The sequence below is a fragment of the Hyla sarda genome, chromosome 2 (assembly GCF_029499605.1).
Source record: "Hyla sarda isolate aHylSar1 chromosome 2, aHylSar1.hap1, whole genome shotgun sequence".
Lineage (NCBI taxonomy): Eukaryota > Metazoa > Chordata > Amphibia > Anura > Hylidae > Hyla > Hyla sarda.
The window spans coordinates 284,270,890-284,292,429 of NC_079190.1; the positions used below are offsets into that span (position 1 = coordinate 284,270,890).

At 45.3% G+C, this 21,540-nt stretch overlaps 1 protein-coding gene across 1 annotated transcript in view; it reads right to left on the reverse strand.

Annotated features, from left to right (window-relative positions):
* FABP3 (fatty acid binding protein 3) overlaps positions 1 to 20,549 on the reverse strand; it is a 30,008-nt gene extending 9,459 nt beyond the window's left edge. Inside the window, exons 1-3 of the mRNA XM_056557313.1 lie at positions 20,394 to 20,549; positions 14,808 to 14,980; positions 7,693 to 7,794 (exon numbers count right to left, since the gene is read on the reverse strand). Of these exons, the coding sequence (XP_056413288.1) occupies positions 7,693 to 7,794; positions 14,808 to 14,980; positions 20,394 to 20,463 (345 nt within the window). The 5' untranslated portion in view covers positions 20,464 to 20,549. The remainder of the gene's footprint in view (positions 1 to 7,692; positions 7,795 to 14,807; positions 14,981 to 20,393) is intronic.
* Positions 20,550 to 21,540: the final 991 nt, after the last annotated feature.

Consider the following 21,540-nt stretch of genomic DNA (forward strand, 5'->3'; position numbering starts at 1 on the left):
GAAGACGGCAGGGGCATTGCACAGTCCAAAGGGCATGACCAGATACTCAAAGTGTCCATCTCTGGTGTTAAATGCCGTTTTCCACTCGTCCCCCTCTCTGATGCGGATGAGGTTATAGGCGCCTCTTAAGTCCAATTTAGTGAAGATGTGGGCACCTTGGAGGCGATCAAAGAGTTCAGAGATGAGGGGTAAGGGGTAGCGGTTCTTAACCGTGATTTTATTAAGACCGCGGTAGTCAATGCAAGGACGTAGGGAGCCATCTTTTTTGGACACAAAGAAAAATCCGGCTCCGGCAGGAGAGGAGGATTTACGGATAAAGCCCTTTTTTAGATTCTCCTGGACGTATTCGGACATGGCAAGAGTCTCTGGGGCAGAGAGAGGATAAATTCTGCCCCGGGGTGGAGTAGTGCCCGGGAGGAGGTCGATAGGGCAATCATAAGGCCTGTGAGGAGGTAGAGTCTCAGCTTGTTTTTTGCAGAAAACATCCGCGAAGTCCATATAGGCCTTAGGGAGACCGGTTACTGGAGGAACCACAGAGTTACGGCAAGGGTTACTGGGAACCGGTTTTAGACAGTTCTTGGAACAAGAGGACCCCCAACTCTTGATCTCCCCAGTGGACCAATCCAGGGTTGGGGAATGAAGTTGAAGCCAGGGAAGTCCAAGGAGAATTTCTGAGGTGCAATTGGGGAGGACCAAAAGTTCAATCCTCTCATGATGAGCTCCGATGCTCATAAGAAGGGGCTCCGTGCGGAAACGTATGGTACAGTCCAATCTTTCATTATTTACACAATTGATGTAGAGGGGTCTGGCAAGACTGGTCACCGGGATGTTGAACCTGTAGACGAGAGAGGCCAAAATAAAATTTCCTGCAGATCCAGAGTCCAAGAAGGCCACCGTAGAGAAGGAGAAGGCAGAGGCAGACATCCGCACAGGCACAGTAAGACGTGGAGAAGCAGAGAAGACATCAAGGACTGTCTCACCTTTGTGCGGAGTCAGCGTACGTCTTTCCAGGCGGGGAGGACGGATAGGACAATCCCTCAGGAAGTGTTCGGTACTAGCACAGTACAGGCAGAGGTTCTCCATACGGCGTCGTGTCCTCTCTTGAGGTGTCAGGCGAGACCGGTCGACCTGCATAGCCTCCACGGCGGGAGGCACAGGAACAGATTGCAGGGGACCAGAGGAGAGAGGAGCCGAGGAGACGAAACGCCTCGTGCGAACAGAGTCCATATCTTGGCGGAGTTCCTGACGCCTTTCAGAAAAACGCATGTCAATGCGAGTGGCTAGGTGAATAAGTTCATGTAGATTAGCAGGAATTTCTCGTGCGGCCAGAACATCTTTAATGTTGCTGGATAGGCCTTTTTTTAAGGTCGCGCAGAGGGCCTCATTATTCCAGGACAATTCTGAAGCAAGTGTACGGAACTGTACGGCATACTCGCCAACGGAAGAATTACCCTGGACCAGGTTCAACAGGGCAGTCTCAGCAGAAGAGGCTCGGGCAGGTTCCTCAAAGACACTTCGGATTTCCGAGAAGAAGGAGTGTACAGAGGCAGTGACGGGGTCATTGCGGTCCCAGAGCGGTGTGGCCCATGACAGGGCTTTTCCGGACAGAAGACTGACTACGAAAGCCACCTTAGACCTTTCAGTGGGAAACAGGTCCGACATCATCTCCAGATGCAGGGAACATTGGGAAAGAAAGCCACGGCAAAACTTAGAGTCCCCATCAAATTTATCCGGCAAGGATAAGCGTATCCCAGGAGCGGCCACTCGCTGCGGAGGAGGTGCAGGAGCTGGCGGAGGAGATGACTGCTGAAGCTGTGGTAGTAACTGTTGTAGCATAACGGTCAGTTGAGACAGCTGTTGGCCTTGTTGCGCTATCTGTTGTGACTGCTGGGCGACCACCGTGGTGAGGTCAGCGACAACTGGCAGAGGAACTTCAGCGGGATCCATGGCCGGATCTACTGTCACGATGCCGGCTGGCAGGTAGTGGACCCTCTGTGCCAGAGAGGGATTGGCGTGGACCGTGCTAGTGGACCGGTTCTAAGCCACTACTGGTTTTCACCAGAGCCCGCCGCAAAGCGGGATGGTCTTGCTGCGGCGGTAGTGACCAGGTCGTATCCACTAGCAACGGCTCACCTCTCTGGCTGCTGAAGATAGGCGCGGTACAAGGGAGTAGACAGAAGCAAGGTCGGACGTAGCAGAAGGTCGGGGCAGGCAGCAAGGATCGTAGTCAGGGGCAACGGCAGAAGGTCTGGAAACACAGGCAAGGAACACACAAGGAACGCTTTCACTGGCACTAAGGCAACAAGATCCGGCAAGGGAGTGCAAGGGAAGTGAGGTAATATAGGGAAGTGCACAGGTGATAACCCTAATTGGAACCACTGCGCCAATCAGCGGCGCAGTGGCCCTTTAAATCGCAGAGACCCGGCGCGCGCGCGCCCTAGGGAGCGGGGCCGCGCGCGCCGGGACAGAACAGACGGGGAGCGAGTCAGGTAGGGGAGCCGGGGTGCGCATCGCGAGCGGGCGCTACCCGCATCGCGAATCGCATCCCGGCTGGCAGCGGGATCGCAGCGCCCCGGGTCAGAGGACGTGACCGGAGCGCTGCAGCGGAGGGAGTGAAGCGAGCGCTCCGGGGAGGAGCGGGGACCCGGAGCGCTCGGCGTAACACTATGTCTGAGTACATCCAGGAAAATTTTAAAAAGGGGTTTATCAGCAAATCCTCCTCTCCTGCCGGAGCTGGATTTTTCTTTGTGTCCAAAAAAGATGGCTCCCTACGTCCTTGCATTGACTACCGCGGTCTTAATAAAATCACGGTAAAGAACCGCTACCCTCTACCTCTTATCTCTGAACTCTTTGATCGCCTCCAAGGTGCCCACATCTTTACCAAACTGGACTTAAGAGGTGCTTATAATCTCATCCGCATCAGGGAGGGGGATGAATGGAAAACGGCATTTAACACTAGAGATGGACACTTTGAGTATCTGGTCATGCCCTTTGGCCTGTGCAACGCCCCTGCCGTCTTCCAAGACTTTGTTAATGAAATTTTTCGTGATCTCTTATATTCCTGTGTTGTTGTGTATCTGGACGATATTCTGATTTTTTCTGCCAACCTAGAAGAACACCGCCAGCATGTCCGCATGGTTCTTCAGAGACTTTGTGACAATCAACTTTATGCCAAAATGGAGAAATGTCTGTTTGAATGTCAATCTCTTCCTTTCCTAGGATACTTGGTCTCTGGCCAGGGACTACAAATGGATCCAGACAAACTCTCTGCCGTCTTAGATTGGCCACGCCCCTCCGGACTCCGTGCTATCCAACGTTTTTTGGGGTTCGCCAATTATTACAGACAATTTATTCCACATTTTTCCACCATTGTGGCTCCTATCGTGGCTTTAACCAAGAAGAATGCCAATCCTAAGTCCTGGCCTCCTCAAGCGGAAGACGCCTTTAAATGGCTCAAGTCGGCCTTTTCTTCTGCTCCCGTGCTCTCCAGACCGGACCCATCTAAACCCTTCCTATTGGAGGTTGATGCCTCCTCAGTAGGAGCTGGAGCGGTTCTTCTACAAAAAAATTCTTCCGGGCATGCTGTTACCTGTGTTTTTTTTTCTAGGACCTTCTCTCCGGCGGAGAGGAACTACTCCATCGGGGATCGAGAGCTACTGGCCATCAAATTAGCACTTGAGGAATGGAGGCATCTGCTGGAGGGATCTAAATTTCCAGTTATTATTTACACCGATCACAAGAATCTCTCCTATCTCCAGTCTGCCCAACGGCTGAATCCTCGCCAGGCCAGGTGGTCTCTGTTCTTTGCCCGGTTTAATTTTGAAATTCACTTTCGCCCTGCCGATAAGAACATCAGGGCCGATGCTCTCTCTCGTTCCTCGGATGCCTCGGAAGTAGAGCTCTCTCCGCAACACATCATTCCTCCTGACTGCCTGATCTCCACTTCTCCAGCCTCCATCAGGCAAACTCCTCCAGGGAAGACCTTCGTCTCTCCACGCCAACGCCTCGGAATCCTCAAATGGGGTCACTCCTCCCATCTCGCAGGCCATGCGGGCATCAAGAAATCCGTGCAACTCATCTCTCGTTTCTATTGGTGGCCGACTCTGGAGACGGATGTTGTTGATTTTGTGCGGGCCTGCACTGTCTGTGCCCGGGACAAGACTCCTCGCCAGAAGCCTGCTGGTCTCCTTCACCCTCTGCCTGTCCCCGAACAGCCTTGGTCTCTGATTGGTATGGACTTTATTACAGACTTACCCCCATCCCGTGGCAACACTGTTGTTTGGGTGGTCGTTGATCGATTTTCCAAGATGGCACATTTTATTCCTCTTCCTGGTCTTCCTTCAGCGCCTCAGTTGAAGGAAGTACACATTTTTTTGTCCACATTTTTCGTCTTCACGGGTTGCCCACGCAGATCGTCTCGGATAGAGGCGTCCAATTCGTGTCAAAATTCTGGAGGGCCCTCTGTAAACAACTCAAGATTAAATTAAACTTTTCTTCTGCTTATCATCCTCAATCCAATGGGCAAGTAGAAAGAATTAACCAGGTCCTGGGTGATTATTTACGGCATTTTGTTTCCTCCCGCCAGGATGACTGGGCAGATCTTCTACCATGGGCCGAATTCTCGTATAACTTCAGAGTCTCTGAATCTTCTGCTAAATTCCCATTTTTCGTGGTGTACGGCCGTCACCCTCTTCCCCCCTCCCTATTCCCTTGTCCTCTGGTTTGCCCGCTGTAGATGAAGTGACTCGTGATCTTTCCACCATATGGAAAGAGACCCAAAATTCTCTTTTACAGGCTTCATCTCGCATGAAAAAGTTTGCCGATAAGAAAAGAAGAGCTCCCCCCATTTTTGCTCCCGGAGACAAGGTATGGCTCTCCGCTAAATATGTCCGCTTTCGTGTCCCCAGTTACAAACTAGGACCACGCTATCTTGGTCCTTTCAAAGTCTTGTGCCAAATTAATCCTGTCTCTTACAAACTTCTTCTTCCTCCTTCTCTTCGTATTCCTAATGCCTTTCATGTCTCTCTTCTTAAACCACTCATCATCAACCGTTTCTCTCCCAAGCTTGTTTCTCCCACTCCTGTTTCCGGTTCTTCTGACGTCTTCTCAGTGAAGGAGATACTGGCCTCCAAGACGGTCAGAGGAAAAAGGTTCTTTTTGGTGGATTGGGAGGGCTGTGGACCTGAAGAGAGATCCTGGGAACCTGAGGACAACATCCTAGACAAAAGTCTGCTCCTCAGGTTCCCAGGCTCTAAGAAGAGGGGGAGACCCAAGGGGGGGGGGTACTGTTACGCCGAGTGCTCCGGGGCCCCGCTCCCTAGGGCGCGCGCGCGCCGGGTCTCTGCGATTTAAAGGGCCACTGCGCCGCTGATTGGCGCAGTGGTTCTAATTAGTGTGTTCACCTGTGTACCTCACTTCCCCTGCACACCCTCGCCGGATCTTGTTGCCCTTGTGCCTAGTGAAAGCGTTCCCTTGTGTGTTCTTAGCCTGTGTTCCGACCTCCTGCCGTTGCCCCTGACTACGATCCTTGCTGCCTGCCCCGACCTTCTGCTACGTCCGACCTTGCTTCTGTCTACTCCCTTGTACCGCGCCTATCTTCAGCAGTCAGAGAGGTTGAGCCGTTGCTAGTGGATACGACCTGGTCACTACTGCCGCAGCAAGACCATCCCGCTTTGCGGCGGGCTCTGGTGAATACCAGTAGTGACTTAGAACCGGTCCACTAGCACGGTCCACGCCAATCCCTCTCTGGCACAGAGGATCCACCTCCTGCCAGCCGGCATCATGACAATAATCTATGTGACCGGCGTGCTGGCAGATAATGATGATGACTGAAACAATGAGGATTCTGATGCTTAGTACAGAATACACGCTGCGTGGACACTATGTTGCAAAAAGCTCTTGAATACCTGTGTGTATGTAGCTCTTCTTGGCAACTTTGTAGTGACTATCCGCGATCCGGTAGGAGTTATGGGAGGTCCGTGCAAGCGGCAGGGAAGAACAGCTCCGGCCGGTAGCGTCTCTACCCGCACACTGCTGTATTGGTGGTTGAAGCCCGGTAACTGTGCGTGACGTCACGACGGTAAGTTAGTGGGGCCAGAAAGCATCCCAGGGATGCTGTTCTCCCCGCCGCTTGCACGGACTTCCCCTATAGCGCTTTTTGCCATACCACTCTATCCTCTTTAACTTTGTTTTATTGAATGGTTTAGCAGGGGACCATTTGTTTTTTTTGGCAAGTAATATAGCTGCTTCGGGGCATCCCCCATCTTCCCCCCTTCATAGCGCCATAGTGTATTTTTTTCATATAATTTACAAATCTGTTTAACTTTCTGGAGCCAGTTGATATGAAATAAAAGTTTTTTTCATGGAATACCCCTTTAAGGACAATAAAATTAAGATATTTATTCTACAGTTTGGTGTTTGTGCATTGGGTTATATATATAGGTTGCCAAGTTTCCACATTTCTGTTTGTTGACTTTCAATATTAATGGGGTATTATAGTATAATAAAATATATGTTGGTGGGATAGTGGTAAAAAAGAGTGATACTTACGTCCCTGTTCTACTGCAGCTCGGTTTGCAGATCCTTTCAGTTTCCCACTGCTCATCTTTTTTTCCCTGCCTCCAAGACAAGATGTCGGAGCAGGACCTGCCCAGTTAGCCATTCACTGGCAAAGATGGGTTACTGATGTGCCCAATAATTGACAGGTCCTGCTGAGACATTGTCTTGGAAGCAGTGAGAAGAGACAAGCAGCCTGGGACAGGAAGGACCCGCAAAGGAAACTAAGGGAGACCAGAGCAGATGAGTGTATATATATATATATATATATATATATATATATTATTTTTTTTACCCCAGACTCAGCAACATATAATTTTTTTATTTTTTTATACCGAAATACACCATTAATGTATCACTGCTGCCTATAAAGGAATCAACTAAGAGCAAAAATATGTATTAGGAAATTCCTATAAATGCAACTCCCAAATGGGTAAAACTGTTCATCAATCACCAGTATATCAAATAGTGCAACACGGGTATTGTAAGATGTAATCTTACCATTGTTGTAAAGCCCAGTGTAACATTAATCAGTGAAATGCATTAAGCCTGTTAGTCAACAGAGGGTGTTCAATGTCAGCTCCTTACAAGACAGACGTGTGCACTCTGGCTGCACAACAGTTAAGCAATGCAGAGTGGTTTGTACAGGTACATGTATTGTAGCTAGATAAACACACGTGAGTTTTATTTTAGGTACATGGAAACTAAAGTAACCTTCACACAAGGCTAACCGGAACCTGTAATGTAGGTTATGCTGTCCTTACTGAGGGCACCATAACATAGGGTAAGACATGCTATTTTAAGTGGTCTGTCCCTTACGCTGGGATGTATTGTAGGGTAGGGGAGCCTACACCTGAAAGCAACCTCTGGTGATTGACAGTTGTCTCCCTATGTATAGTGGCAGGGAGAAATCAGTGGGTGAAGGCAGCAGTTTTGGTGACTTTTGTCTGACACTGCTGTCTATCACATGTAGATCCTCTTAACCGACCCGTTAATACCCACTGGCATAAGGGATACACCACTGAAAACAGTTAGTCTGTCCCACAGCATAACCTACATGACATTCCCTAATAAGTGGGTGGCCATGTTCTAAAACTATAAGTACCATGGAAAATCGTAGCTTATTTAGGCACTTACCAAAACAAGTTTGTTGTCATTGACTTCTCTTACCAACGTGGTCTCCTTCCCATCCCATTTCTGCACATGCTTCAGTTTCCCATCTTCTAAGGTTACAATGGACTGAAAAGACAATGTTAGTTTATACATGAGCCAGGGCCTTTTTGTTTCTACCAAGCACTTTACTGGGTATCTGCATTTCAATCAAAATATTGTTATTTCCGAACCAGGCCAGGTTTGATGTAGACAATATGGGTCACAGGGGGTTTCAATAAGCATAAAACCTTATCACATACAATTACTGACATCTTGGCTTTATTAACAAGATGGCACAAAAAATATGCCTAGATTTATCTCCACTCTACTGACCCTTTAGGCTTGAATAACTCATACAGTTTCTTGAGCAAAAGACAAGATACAAAAAAACTAGGGATCGTTCGATATCGTTTTTTTAGGGCCGATACCGATAATTGGTGTAGGTTAGGGCCGATAGCCGATAACTTATACAGATATTCCGGTATAAGTTATCGGCTATTTATCCCCCCCCGACACAGCTGCAGATCATTGATTTAAAGCGGGCGCTTTAAATCAATGCACTGCAGTGGCTTTTACGGTGCCATAGACCGCTGCCGCCGCCCGCTCCTCTCCCCCTGCCTGTCCGGGGGTCCTGAGACCTATCACCGCCATACCGCGACCGCCCCCGACCCGCCGCACCGCCCCGGCCCCATTGCCTCCCCCATCCCCAGTTTTATAATTACCTGTTCCCGGGGTCTACTCTACATTTGGCTCCGGTGGCGTCCTCCTGAACTGTCACTGTGAGCACTGACGGTGACATCACGTTGCGCATGTTACGTCACTGCGCACAGCGTAACGCAGGACGCAGCAGGAGCAAGAAGAAGCGTGGGCCCCGGGAACAGGTAATTATAAAACCGGGGATGGGGGAGGCAATGGGGCCGGGGCGGTGCGTCGGTCGCGGTGCGGGCGGTGCGGGGCATTATCGGCTTATCGGCAAGGTAATTGCCGATACCGATAATGCCCAAAATCGTGATTATCGGCCGATAATATCGGCCATACCGATAATCGGTCGATCGCTAAAAAAAACATATAACAATAAAGCTCAATTCAGGTCACAACCAAATAATAAGCTTTAGATTCTTTAGATTTGTTTTAGACAAGCAGTTGAAATTCAATTTCTAGATGCAGTTATGCATAAAGTTTGTATACCCTTAGAGAATTGTTAATTTTTATTCCTTATGGAATTCATAGTCACTGTATTTTATAACAGAATGGCACAATCATAAAACAAAACATGAAATGATCCCTGTTCAAAAAGTCAGCATACCCTTAGTTCTTACAGGGGTTACCACTGTTTTACAAAATCTTCTATGCTCCTGAAGCTGGGGGAGGATAAAAAAAACAAAAAACAACAACTGACCTAGCCACTGCCCTCTGCTGCTCACGTTTAGCTCTTCTTTCAAGACTGCTTCTGAAATGAGTGGTTGTCCAATGATTGGCTGAGCCAGAAGGTCCTGCAGCAAGTTGCTTGTCTTGGAAGCAAGAAGAAGAAAGAATACCGGGGGACTGGAGGGAGCCTAACCTGGGCTGCGGGTGACCAGCGGATGGCTGGGTAAGTATGGTTCTCTTTTCTATTTCCTTCCTGCTCCAGCTGCATATAACATTTAGTAAAACAGGTACCTGACCCCTTTAATGCTGTGTATTGCCCACTTTTAGCATAAGGCCCCAAATTAAAGTCTTAGAGTGTTCTATGAGCAGCTTTTGTGCAGAAGAATGCATATTGCCTGCAAGAATTTTCTGATAACATGCTGCATTCATCTTGCCAACAATTTTTTATAAGATTCCTTAAGCTGTAAGAGTTCACCTGCCCCCCTCCCCCCCCCCCAAAAAAAAAATCAGTCTTCCATTACCTTGACATGCAGGTCTTTTGACAGTTCTTTTCTGTTTCCCATGGCTCAGTATCAGCTAATAAACTCATTGGGGAAGATTTATCAAAACCTGTCCAGAGGAAAAGTTGCTGAGTTGCCCATAGCAACCAATCAGATTGCTTCTTTCATTTTTCAAAAGGCCTCTGAAAAAGGAAAGAAGTGATCTGATTGGTTGCTATGGGCAACTCAGCAACTTTTCCTCTGGACAGGTTTTGATAAATCTCTCCCGTTGATTATTTATAAAGACCCAATAATTGCCATTTTAACCTGTGTGTGTCACATTGTGTGTGTAACAAAGCCAGACATTCAAGGGTATGTAAATGTGGTGTCCCAGCACAGGAGGCTGTCCCGGGCTTTTGGACTGTCTCGGGCAGCTCATCAGCACAGGGTGTTGGACGGACACCAGTTCTACTGGGATAATGTTCATGTTATAAATATAATATCAAGTAATATATTTTGATAAAATTTATTTTGTTATTTATGTGTATATGGGTTGTAATAAGTGTACTGTGCCTTTAAAGCAGTACTCCCGTGGAATTTTTTTTAAAAAAATGAACTGGTGCCAGAAAGTTAAACAGATTTGTAAATTACTTCTATTACAAAATCTTAATCCGTCCAGTAATTATTAGCTGCTGAATACTACAGAGGAAATGGATTTCTTTTTGGAACACAGAGCTCTCTGCTGACATCACGAGCACAGTGCTCTCTGCTGACATCTCTGTCCATTTTAGGAAGTGTCCAGATCAGCATATGTTTGCTATGGGGATTTTCTAATACTCTGGACAGTTCTTAAAATGGACAGAGATGTCAGCAGAGAGCACTGTGGTCATGATGTCAGCAGAGAGCTGCTCTGTGTTCCAAAAAGAAAACCATTTCCTCTGTAGTATTCAGCAGCTAATAAGTACTAGAAGGATTAAGATTTTTTAATAGAAGTAATTTACAAATCTGTTTAACTTTCTGGCACCAGTTGATTAAAAAAAGTTTTCCACGGGAGTACCCCTTTAAAATGTGAGCAGTGAACCCCATGTGACCATGTGGGCCAATGAGATCCCAAAAGTCTCCCCTGTATAGTGAGGTGCAGCGGAGGAGTTAGTTAGTTTCACCCCAGTGAGGCTCCAGAGCAACAGCTAAGCTCAGGTGTGCTGTGTGTCCTGTCCTCTGAGTAGACGCCAACTCCAGCTTTAATCTTTCTACTAATCATCCTACAAGGTTCACTCGCAGGAGGAATACATGCCCCTGCAGAATAGTCTACAGTGCCTTGGAAGGACCCTAGCAACCAGAATCTCAAGTTACAGTCTACAATTCCGTTCGGTGAAAGCACCACAAGTCTCAGCAAGGCAACAGGGTTTGCAAGGGGTACGCTGCACTCTCACACCAAGGCCAGCTGTCTGTGTGTTACCATCTGCACAAGCTTATCAAGACAGTTATCCATAACCTGACATCAGTGTGTTTATTTACTCATCGTTTCTGGCCCAGGAGAGGCTGCCTCCAACCTCGGACCGTGTATAGGATAATAGTGCCCTGGCGTCACAGCGTGAACAGGTACTCTTACTAACACCCCCTGGTCACCACATACATTTTTGATCAGGTCCATTTGGGTAATTTCTGGTATCATTATGATCTAAAAAGGAGCCAAACAACTATGTCATAAATGGCTTCATATAATCACTATCCTCATATAAAGGACAGTTTCTTTGTGTGATCAGTCATATTTTCTAAATGAATGCCAAAATGTCACAATTTCTGCCAGGGTATGCAAACTTTTGAGGACAACTGTATATATCTGTGTAAGCCAACAGGCAAAGTTCCCACTCACTGTCTAACAGACGTCTGCAAAATAGTTTCCATTCCAAACCTCAGTAAAATCCACTTACTTCTTTCCAGAGCCTGTTATGTCACAAGATAAATATATATCTATCTTGGCACAACTTCTTACCCATGTGTCTATGAAATGCTACAGTGATCTAGTTGTGCAGATGTACTCTATACCTTAACCCCATAAGGACTCAGCGTTTCTCCGTTTTTGCACTTTCGTTTTTTCCTCCTTACCTTTTAAAAATCATAACATTTTCAATTTTGCACCTAAAAATCCATATGATGGCTTATTTTTTGCACCACCAATTCTACTTTGTAATGACATCAGCCATTTTACGCAAAAATCAATGGCAAAACGGAAAAAAATTCATTGTGCGTCAAAATGGAAGAAAAAACGCCATTTTGTAACTTTTGGGGGCTTCCGTTTCTACGCAGTACATTTTTCGGTAAAATGACACCTTATCTTTATTCTGTAGGTCCATACGGTTAAAATGATCCCATACTTATATAGGTTTGATTTTGTATTACCTCTGAAAAAAATCATAACTACATGCAGGAAAATTTATACATTTAAAATTGTCCTTTTCTGACCCTTATAATTTTTTTAATTTTCCACTTATGGGGGCGTTATGAGGGCTCATTTTTTGCACCGTGATCTGAAGTTTTTATCGGCACCATGTTTGTTTTGATCGGACTTTTTGATCACTTTTTATTAATTATTTTATGGTATAAAAAGTGACCAAAAATACACTTATTTGGAATTTTTTTGCGCGTACGCCATTGAACGTTCAGTTTAGTGAACTATATATTTTTATAGTTCGGACATTTACGCACGCGGCAATAACTGTTACGCAGAGCGCTCCGGGTCCCTGCTCCTCCCCGGAGCGCTCGCGGCGTTCTCCTCTCTGCAGCGCCTCGGTCAGACCCGCTGACCTGGAGCGCTGCACTGACATTCACGATGGGGATGCGATTCACATAGCGGGACGCGCCCGCTCGCGAATCGCATCCCAAGTCACTTACCCGTCCCGGTCCCCGGCTGTCATGTTCTGGCGCGCGCGGCTCCGCTCTCTAGGGCGCGCACGCGCCAGCTCTCTAAGATTTAAAGGGCCTGTGCACCAGTGATTGGTGCCTGGCCCAATCTGTCTAATTAGCTTCCACCTGCTCCCTGTCCATTTAACCTCACTTCCCCTTTCCTTCCTTGCCGGATCTTGTTGCCATGTGCCAGAGAAAGCGTTTAGTGTTGTCCATAGCCTGTGTTCCAGATCTCCTGCTATCCTTATTGACTACGAACCTTGCCGCCTGCCCCCTACCTTCTGCTACGTCTGACCTTGCCTCTGCCTAGTCCTTCTGTCCCACGCCTTCTCAGCAGTCAGCGAGGTTGAGCCGTTGCCAGTGGATACGACCTGGTTGCTACCGCCGCAGCAAGACCATCCCACTTTGCGGCGGGCTCTGGTGAAAACCAGTAGCAACCTAGAACCGGTCCACCGACACGGTCCACGCCAATCCCTCTCTGGCACAGAGGATCCACCTCCAGCCTGCCGAATCCTAACAGTAACATATATGTTTATTTTTATTTATACAGTTTTTTTTAAATGGGAAAAGGGGGGGGGGGGTGATTCAAACTTTTATTAGGGAAGGTTAAATCATCTTTATTAACTTTTTTTTTACTTTTTTTTTTTGCAATGTTATAGCCCCCTTAGGGGACTATAACATGCAGTACATTGATTCAATATACTGATCAATGCCATTGCATTGATAAGTGTTATCGGCGGTTGATTGCTCAAGCTTGGATTTCAGGCTTGGCAATCAATCGCTGATCGGACACCCAGGAGACAGGTAAGGCACCCTCCAGCTGCGTTCTAGCTGATTGGAACATGGCAATTTTACCGTATGGAATGCTTTCTCTAAGGCTGTGGGGCACAAAGATCTGGTAGGGGTTAAAGGAAATGCTGACATATATAGGGGCAGAAAACAACAAGGACCAATTAGTGGTGTACTGGACCTTTAAATTTCAGAGGGTCGGCGCACCCCATGAGGCAGGGATGCGCGCGCCCGCAGGCAGGAAGAACAGAGGAGACCGTGTCATGTAAAAGCCTGGAGGGAGGAAGCTCTCTGTCAACATGATTGCTGCATGCCACTGGCTACCACAGTATAAAGAAATTATATTTTTACAGCTTTGTAAAAAGTAGGGGAGAAAATGCAAAAAAAAATAAAAAAATTTTTGTTTGTTTTGCATTTTTCACCAGAAAAAGAATAACAAAAGTTATTTGATACAATATATATGTACCCCAAAATGGTTTCTATAAAGACTACGACAAAACACAATGTCTCAGACAAAAAAACAAAACGTTAAAACCGCTGGAAAAAATGTAGCCAATCCTTACAGCAAACATTAGTCTTTTGAAGGGAAGTGTGAAAGTTAAAGGGGTTATCCAGGAAAAAACTTTTTTTTATATATCAACTGGCTCCAGAAAGTTAAACAGATTTGTAAATTACTTCTATTAAAAAATCTTAATCCTTTCAGTACTTATGAGCTTCTGAAGTTAAAGGGGTACTCCGCCCCTGGCCGTGACGTCACGAGGGGCGGAGCCGTGACATAATGATGTTCCGGCCCCTGTATCGCCCATCATTACATGCAGAGCTCGTTCTGCGCAGTATCGATAGCGGGGTGCTGCAGCAGCGATCCCCGGGGTCCCCAGCAGCGGGACCCCGGCGATCTGACATCTTATTCCCTATCCTTTGGATAGGGGATAAGATGTCTAGGGGCGGAGTACCCCTTTAAGGTTGTTCTTTTCTGTCACGTGTCTCGGGAACCGCCCAGTTTAGAAGAGGTTTACTATGGGGATTTGCTTCTAAACTGGGCGGTTCCCGAGAAAATGTCATCAGAGAGCACTTACACAGAAAAGCACAACCTTAACTTCAGAAGCTCATAAGTACTGAAAGGATTAAAACATTTTAATAGAAGTAATTTACAAATCTGTTTAACTTTCTGGAGCCAGTTGATATATAAAAAAAAGTTTTTTCCTGGAATACCCCTTTAATGTTGTCATTTACAAACACATTTTGCAGTTTTCCCTTGCCTTCGTCCTCCTTTACTATTCCACTATTCTGCTCCCGACCTACCAACACTCTATCCTGCATCAATTGGTCAGTGCTACAAGAGCTTGCATTCCTGCCGTATGGAAGCTTTCAGAATTGTAGGGGATACAATTTTTTTTCCGCTCAACATCTTCTTATAATATAATCTTAGCAATCTTTTGGCATGGACTTGGTCCACTAATGAGTCTCAGGCACCACTATGCTCTTGTTGGGAAGGATCCAGTAGAGAAAGCTCAAGAAGATCTGTGTTGGGGGATACAATACAATAAAATGTCCTACCTTAACTTTCCGATCATCTGCGGTGGTCTCATCAAATTCCTCATTCAGCTTAAACTTGAGCTCGGTGTTCTTGAAAGTGCTCTGTGTCTGCACCACAATGAAGTCCCCATCTACGCTGATTATAAGTGTGGGTTTGGTAACACTTGCAATCTGTCGAGTGGCGAAGCCGACACCTATTAAATAAATGTAAAAATCTTGTTTACTTAGGAATCACCACAGGTTTACCGTGAGATCTGTGGCACTAATATTTTACCATGTCTGGACTCTCATGCTCCAGGCCATTTTTACACAACCTTCAAGGCAAGGTCAAAGCAGTGAAAATAAGGTTGGTCATTTAGATAGTGCATGTGATTCTTTTGGCAAGCCTCTGTTGTACGTTCTTGGCAAGGAGTTAGGTCAAATGAAAGTTCTTTAATACAAATGGTTCACATATAGTCCTGACACTGAAATATTAAATATGTAACTAATACTTCTGTAAAATACATTATTATTATTATTAGAACTTAGAAGGGGAAAACATCTTCATAGCCATGGTCCAGTTTCTTTAGCTAACAGACCATCATTGTTTGTGTAATACTGTAAAATGTGTTACCATGAAATTTTACTGGGTGCCAGCTGTTCTGTGGGTGAGAATAAAGTCATTGATTTTCTGTGCTCTCTGAATACATTCACTCTTTCAGGTCTACACAGAATGTGCACATAAGGAGCGCTCCCTTCCCCCCACTGGATATATGTTAACAATGCACAATTGTCAAGTGACTGAAGAGAAAAAAAAAAAGTCTGTCAAATAACGCTTTCTCTCCCACAGAAATCCCATACATGAATCTGAGCCTATCTATCCAGTTATGTTACAAAAATACCAAATGCATATGGGCCCTGGACAAGGATCTCCTTTACTTACCATACTCTATGTACTAAGGTGAAGTATGTACTATAAGCACAACATTAAGATGATGAAAAACTACTTGCACATATTGAGGCATGGGTTTGGAGTATTATATGTCAAACAAAGGCGGATGTCGCTTTGGACAGGTTTATGCACTAGGACAACCTAGTTTCACATGCTAATACAGACACTTTTTTCTTAAAGTAATTTTCTTTTTATACCAATGGGGAGCCTGACTGAATTGCAACAAGTTATCCTACTGGCTGGAAGAATGTCTGACCACTGGACAGAAGACAGTCCTCCAGCCAAACTCAATGGCATATCTCAGGCCAACAATAATGGCCCATGGCCCGTTTCTATATGTAGATGGACACTGCCATACAAATCCATGCCCAGTCCTATGTAGCCTCCTCAGCACACCACAGATTACGTAAAGTGTCAAAATGTAGAATTACCTCCAGATGTATCCAAATATGGGACAGGAGGAAATACAAAATGAGACTGGTATACGTATTCATGCTTGCACATTTCATACATAAGAAAATCTGTTTTCTTTCCCCCAATTTAAAAAAAAACAGGAGATCCCTATGTGGCTAGAACAATTTTATTCTTTTAGGAATACCACCTGGCTGCTAACAACATTGGGGGAGATTTATCAAAACCTGTGCAGAGGAAGAGTGGTGCAGTAGCCCATAGCAACCAATCAGATTGCTTCTTTCATTTTCCACAGGCCTCTTTAGAGGCCTGTGGAAAATGAAAGAAGCAATCTGATTGGTTGCTATGGGCAACTGCACCACTCTTCCTCTGCACAGGTTTTGATAAATCTCCCCCATTATATTGGAGACTACTAGCTGACAAGAATCCTTTCATTCATGCTGGCTACTACAACAATAAATCAAATCGGCTCCTAAAGTGGTATAGTCCCTAAACTTATGTCTACAATACTAATATGGTTGTATTGGTCCAATGTAATATGAAGTCAATAGAGGGTGTTGGTCCTTTGTCATAAGTTTAACCATATCTCTCAAGGAATGTAAGTATTAGCTGTTGTAAAGCAAATGTCGTTGAGATAGCAGGCAGTGTATATGTATACATAGTAACTGCTTTTATGTGTCCTCACATGTAAGCCTAAGGTCAAAGTAATGAGCTGGCAGCTTGCTGAAGCGTGAAAAAATGAGTTTGGCTCTCAGGGTTCACTGAATACCATGTATAGATCCAACGTGTCAACTGATAATGTTCTGACCGGACCCCCTACAGCAAATCACTGGCACCGTATTTCTCTACTAAGCCTTTCTAAATGAATGTGTATATGTGCACTGAATGTCTACCATATATAATTCACTGTCTTACAATTGTACTATCTTCAAGAGAGGCAGCATGTTAACTATGTGGTAGACATGTCTAGTTCAGAGCTTGAGAAATGAGAAATTTTTTTGTGCATTAGAAAAATATAAATAGTGTTTTTACTGCATAAGGATTTAAATCAACCTGTCAGCAGGATTTGGCGCGTGCACTGCCTCCATTACCTTATACATGCTCAGAAGTGTGTCCGGGGGATGTATGCACAATGTGATGCCCCATTTAAAAAAAAAAAAAAAACAACAACATTATCACTTGCACCATATGCTAACCACTAGTATCTAGTCATGGAGAATGAGACACCATTGTTTCCAGTCACACTGGCTGCCCCCTTCTTCTTCCCTGCCAAGCTTGACTGACATCCTTGAGTTAGCAGGGTGTGACCAATGTGACTGGAAACAATGGTGTCTGCTCCTCCGTGACTGGATACCAGTGATTAGCAAATGGTGCAAGCAATGATAAAGGTAGAATAAAGAAGTAGAACCGCAGCACTCACCGTGCAATATGAAGTTTATTCAAAGACATCGGTGTGGGAACACATACTAAGACTAGGAATTACATACAGTACTTCTAGTGTCACCTTAATGGTCCCCAACTAGGAGAGACTTTTCCTGAGCAACTGGCTGAAGAAGATATCACCATTAGGCGATGATAAATATGGTAGCTATAAATGGTGTACTATGCTATTTGTTAAACAAATCTTAGGGAGGACATAATATTTCCATGAGAGATTTTATAACTTGGAGAAGGAAAGGGGTATGTGTAGCTCACTGGGGTATACTATTCCGAGGTTAACTGGAATGGTCTAAATCCCAAAAAGACCTAGTAAAGTGAATAGGTATTTATAATAAATTATATGAAAACCAGTCCTCAAGAATAGTGAAATAAAGAGATAAAATGAGGACTGGTTTTATATAATTCATTATATATACCTATTCAGATTTTATAACTTGCCAAACTATGTATGTGGTTTATGTTATCGTGTGCGATTGTGGTAGGTTTAATATTGGGAAAACTATCCATCCTCTCTTTAAAAGATTCAGGTAACATGTCTGTACCATAAGCTCAGAAAAAGATTCTCCTATACTGATTGAACACATAGTAGAAACCCAGCTCCGAGGCTCAGTACATATTCACACATCTATGTCAGATAGTGATCTACATTGTGAGTTATTTAAGAGAGAAACGGGCAAACCTCACTCCCTCCTTTTTTCCTCACTCCTGTTTTCCTACCTTTCTGTTGCTTTCTTCTTCCTTATCTCTAAAAAAAAGTTTTTACTGGAGTAGCCCTTTAAAAAAAGAGGCACTAAAACAGTGACCCCTGACAGGTGGCTCAAGGTTAACATGTGGCTTAGGACCACTAGTAAGTGACATTAGTAAAGTCACGGCCTAACCAGTGAACCATGGCAATGTGGCTGGTATAATGCCAGGGTCAAACTTCCATTGAAATATAATAAATCAGTAATTTTAACAAATCCCTGATTCATGTTTCTCTTTATTCAGCAGGTCTGTCCCTCATGTCTAAGCTGAATGTGGCTGTCTGGGCACCTTAAAGGGTTGTGGCAAATTGTATTACTGACTAGTATGCCAGCCATCAGGTGTGGTTGGTTTATGTGCCCAGCAAATAATGAGTATAATTTCAATAATTTCATATATCTATCTATATATATATATATATATATATATATATATATAGATATATATATGTGTCATGTTTTATTCTTTTTTGGTTTGGTAAAGCGTCTTTCTTCTGACATTGTCAATGCTATTTTTTATTGATATTGATGATATTATTGGTGTTATTTGCTATTTATTCCACGATTATTAAAGTTATTTGTTATAGCATCCTTATTGTTAAATATGGTGGTCCCCCAAGTATTAATACTAATTGGTTTTAGGACAACCACTGTAAGGCCACGGTCACACCACATTTTGGATACTTTGGGAAAATGCCAAAATGCCATGTTGATGTATCCGTGCTCGGACGTTACAATGGCCTGAGCGTTGTCAGCTAGTGACTACCTTATACAAGTTTCGGCTCGGACTGATAAACACGGCTTGAGGCAATTTTCCGTCTGAGACAAAACTCTGATACGTTGGGAAAAGGACCCGAATACAGTCACTAGCTGACTATGCTAGGACCACTGAAATGAATGAGGGCTGTCCAAGCACGGATACGTCGGTTTGGCATTTTCCCGACATAGCTGTGCCTCGGAGACACAAATGGTGGGGTGAACCTAACCTAAGCTGAAACTATTGCATCTAGAGATCATAACCCTATCGAAAACTGGTAACTGGTTCTGAATCCCCCAAAATGTCAATCCAAACTTTTTTTTAAATGACGACTAAACCAAAATAGGCAGATAAGTAATACAGATAAAAATGTTGTAGGCTGTAAATCATGTTCTTTGTAGAGGACAGAAGCTTTCCATGCAGTACAGATAATATACCAGAAAACCAAACTGGGGTTGCTGTCACATGGTGTCTAAAGGAGAAGGTCCACTTCTCACTGCAGAACATGCAGTACCGCACTGTACTGTAGAGAGGCGCTAGTAGGCAGCCAATTGGTGCACCAATTTCAGTAATACCGCTGTTTTACCAATAAAATACACATTCTAATGGTAAGATCTTGCGGCCATTCACACATCACGGATCTGGACTGCCTGTGACGTTGTATGTGGTGTCTGATCTCAAATGATATTGTTCCAAGATAGACCAGAGCGTGGTGAAAATATTGTAACCCCTAGTCCCCATCCCTATGCGTGATAGAGTGTCAGTTTCTATGTCACTGTTGGGTTTAGTTGTATGTACGCCCATAGTCCACAGCAGTGTTTTCCGACCAGTGTGCCTCCAGCTGTTGCAAAACTACAACTTCCAGCATTCCCAGACAGCCTTCGGCTGTCTGGGCATGCTGGGAGTTGTAGTTTTGCAACGGCTGGAGGCACCCTGATTGGGATACACTGGTCTACAGGAATAATAAAATAGGTATGCCTCCGCCTTTCTTCTATTCATTGCTTTATGCTTGGTTCTGTTGCCATAATCTTGTACCCAAGTGCCTCAAAGCTTTCACCCTGCCCTACCCACCACACCCCAGGGCAGCCTGCTCTGCAGTAACACTTCTCTATCCATCCCTGTGCAGTCAGCTCTGCAGCACCCTCCCCTCATCAATGTGCCACACATCCCCCCAGATAGATAGATAGATAAACACATATATATATATATATATATATATATATATATATATATATATATATATGATGCAATGTAGCATCTTCTTAGGCACACATGTATTCATATATATTAATATCTGTTCTTTCTATGTCTTCTCCCCTATTACTCACCAAGTCCTTTCATATATTCATCGAAGTTCTTGCTGTCCACCATGCGCCATGTCCCTAGGAATTTGTCCATGGTGAATAAAAGCCGCAGAGATGATTCCCTCGGAGCGCTGTCCAGCTATATATAGCCTCGTTTGCGGTCACGTGGTGATACCGTACAGCCCCGCCCACCGCATCAGGCGACAGGTTACAGCCGTTCATCACAGGGAGCTCTCTGGTGTCTGCGGCGCTGTGTGTAGACTGTGTGCGGTGGGCACGGTAATGGGCACCTGGGCGTGCCGCCTCCTGTCAGCTGAAGGGGTTAAATGAGATAGCAATTCCTCTATAGAAATCAGTTGTTATTAGTGACAATATGAAGGGAGCAGTAGCTGATGGACCCCTAGACGGTAGTGTGCAGGAAACCTTCATAATAATAATAATAATGATAGAGGACCCCCCATCTCTAGTTAGTCCCAACCTAAGAAGCAGGACTGCAGGCAGTGGATGCGGCTCCTGGTTTGGCTCTGACAGAATGGTCTGGAGGAATCGGTGGTCTGGGGGACATAGGGGTCTGGAGGAAAGAATGATCTGGTGGACATAGGGGTCTGGAGGAAAGAATGATCTGGTGGACATAGGGGTCTGGAGGAAAGAATGATCTGGAGGACAATGGTCTGGAGGAATCAGTGGTCTGGGGGACATAGGGGTCTGGAGGAAAGAATGATCTGGGGGACAATGGTCTGGAGGAATCAGTGGTCTGGGGGACATAGGGGTCTGGAGGAAAGAATGATCTGGGGGACAATGGTCTGGAGGAATCAGTGGTCTGGGGGACATAGGGGTCTGGAGGAAAGAATGATCTGGGGGACAATGGTCTGGAGGAATCAGTGGTCTGGGGGACATAGGGGTCTGGAGGAAAGAATGATCTGGGGGACAATGGTCTGGAGGAATCAGTGGTCTGGGGGACATAGGGGGTCTGGAGGAAAGAATGATCTGGGGGACAATGGTCTGGAGGAATCAGTGGTCTGGGGGACATAGGGGTCTGGAGGAAAGAATGATCTGGGGGACAATGGTCTGGAGGAATCAGTGGTCTGGGGGACATAGGGGTCTGGAGGAAAGAATGATCTGGGGGACAATGGTCTGGAGGAATCAGTGGTCTGGGGGACATAGGGGTCTG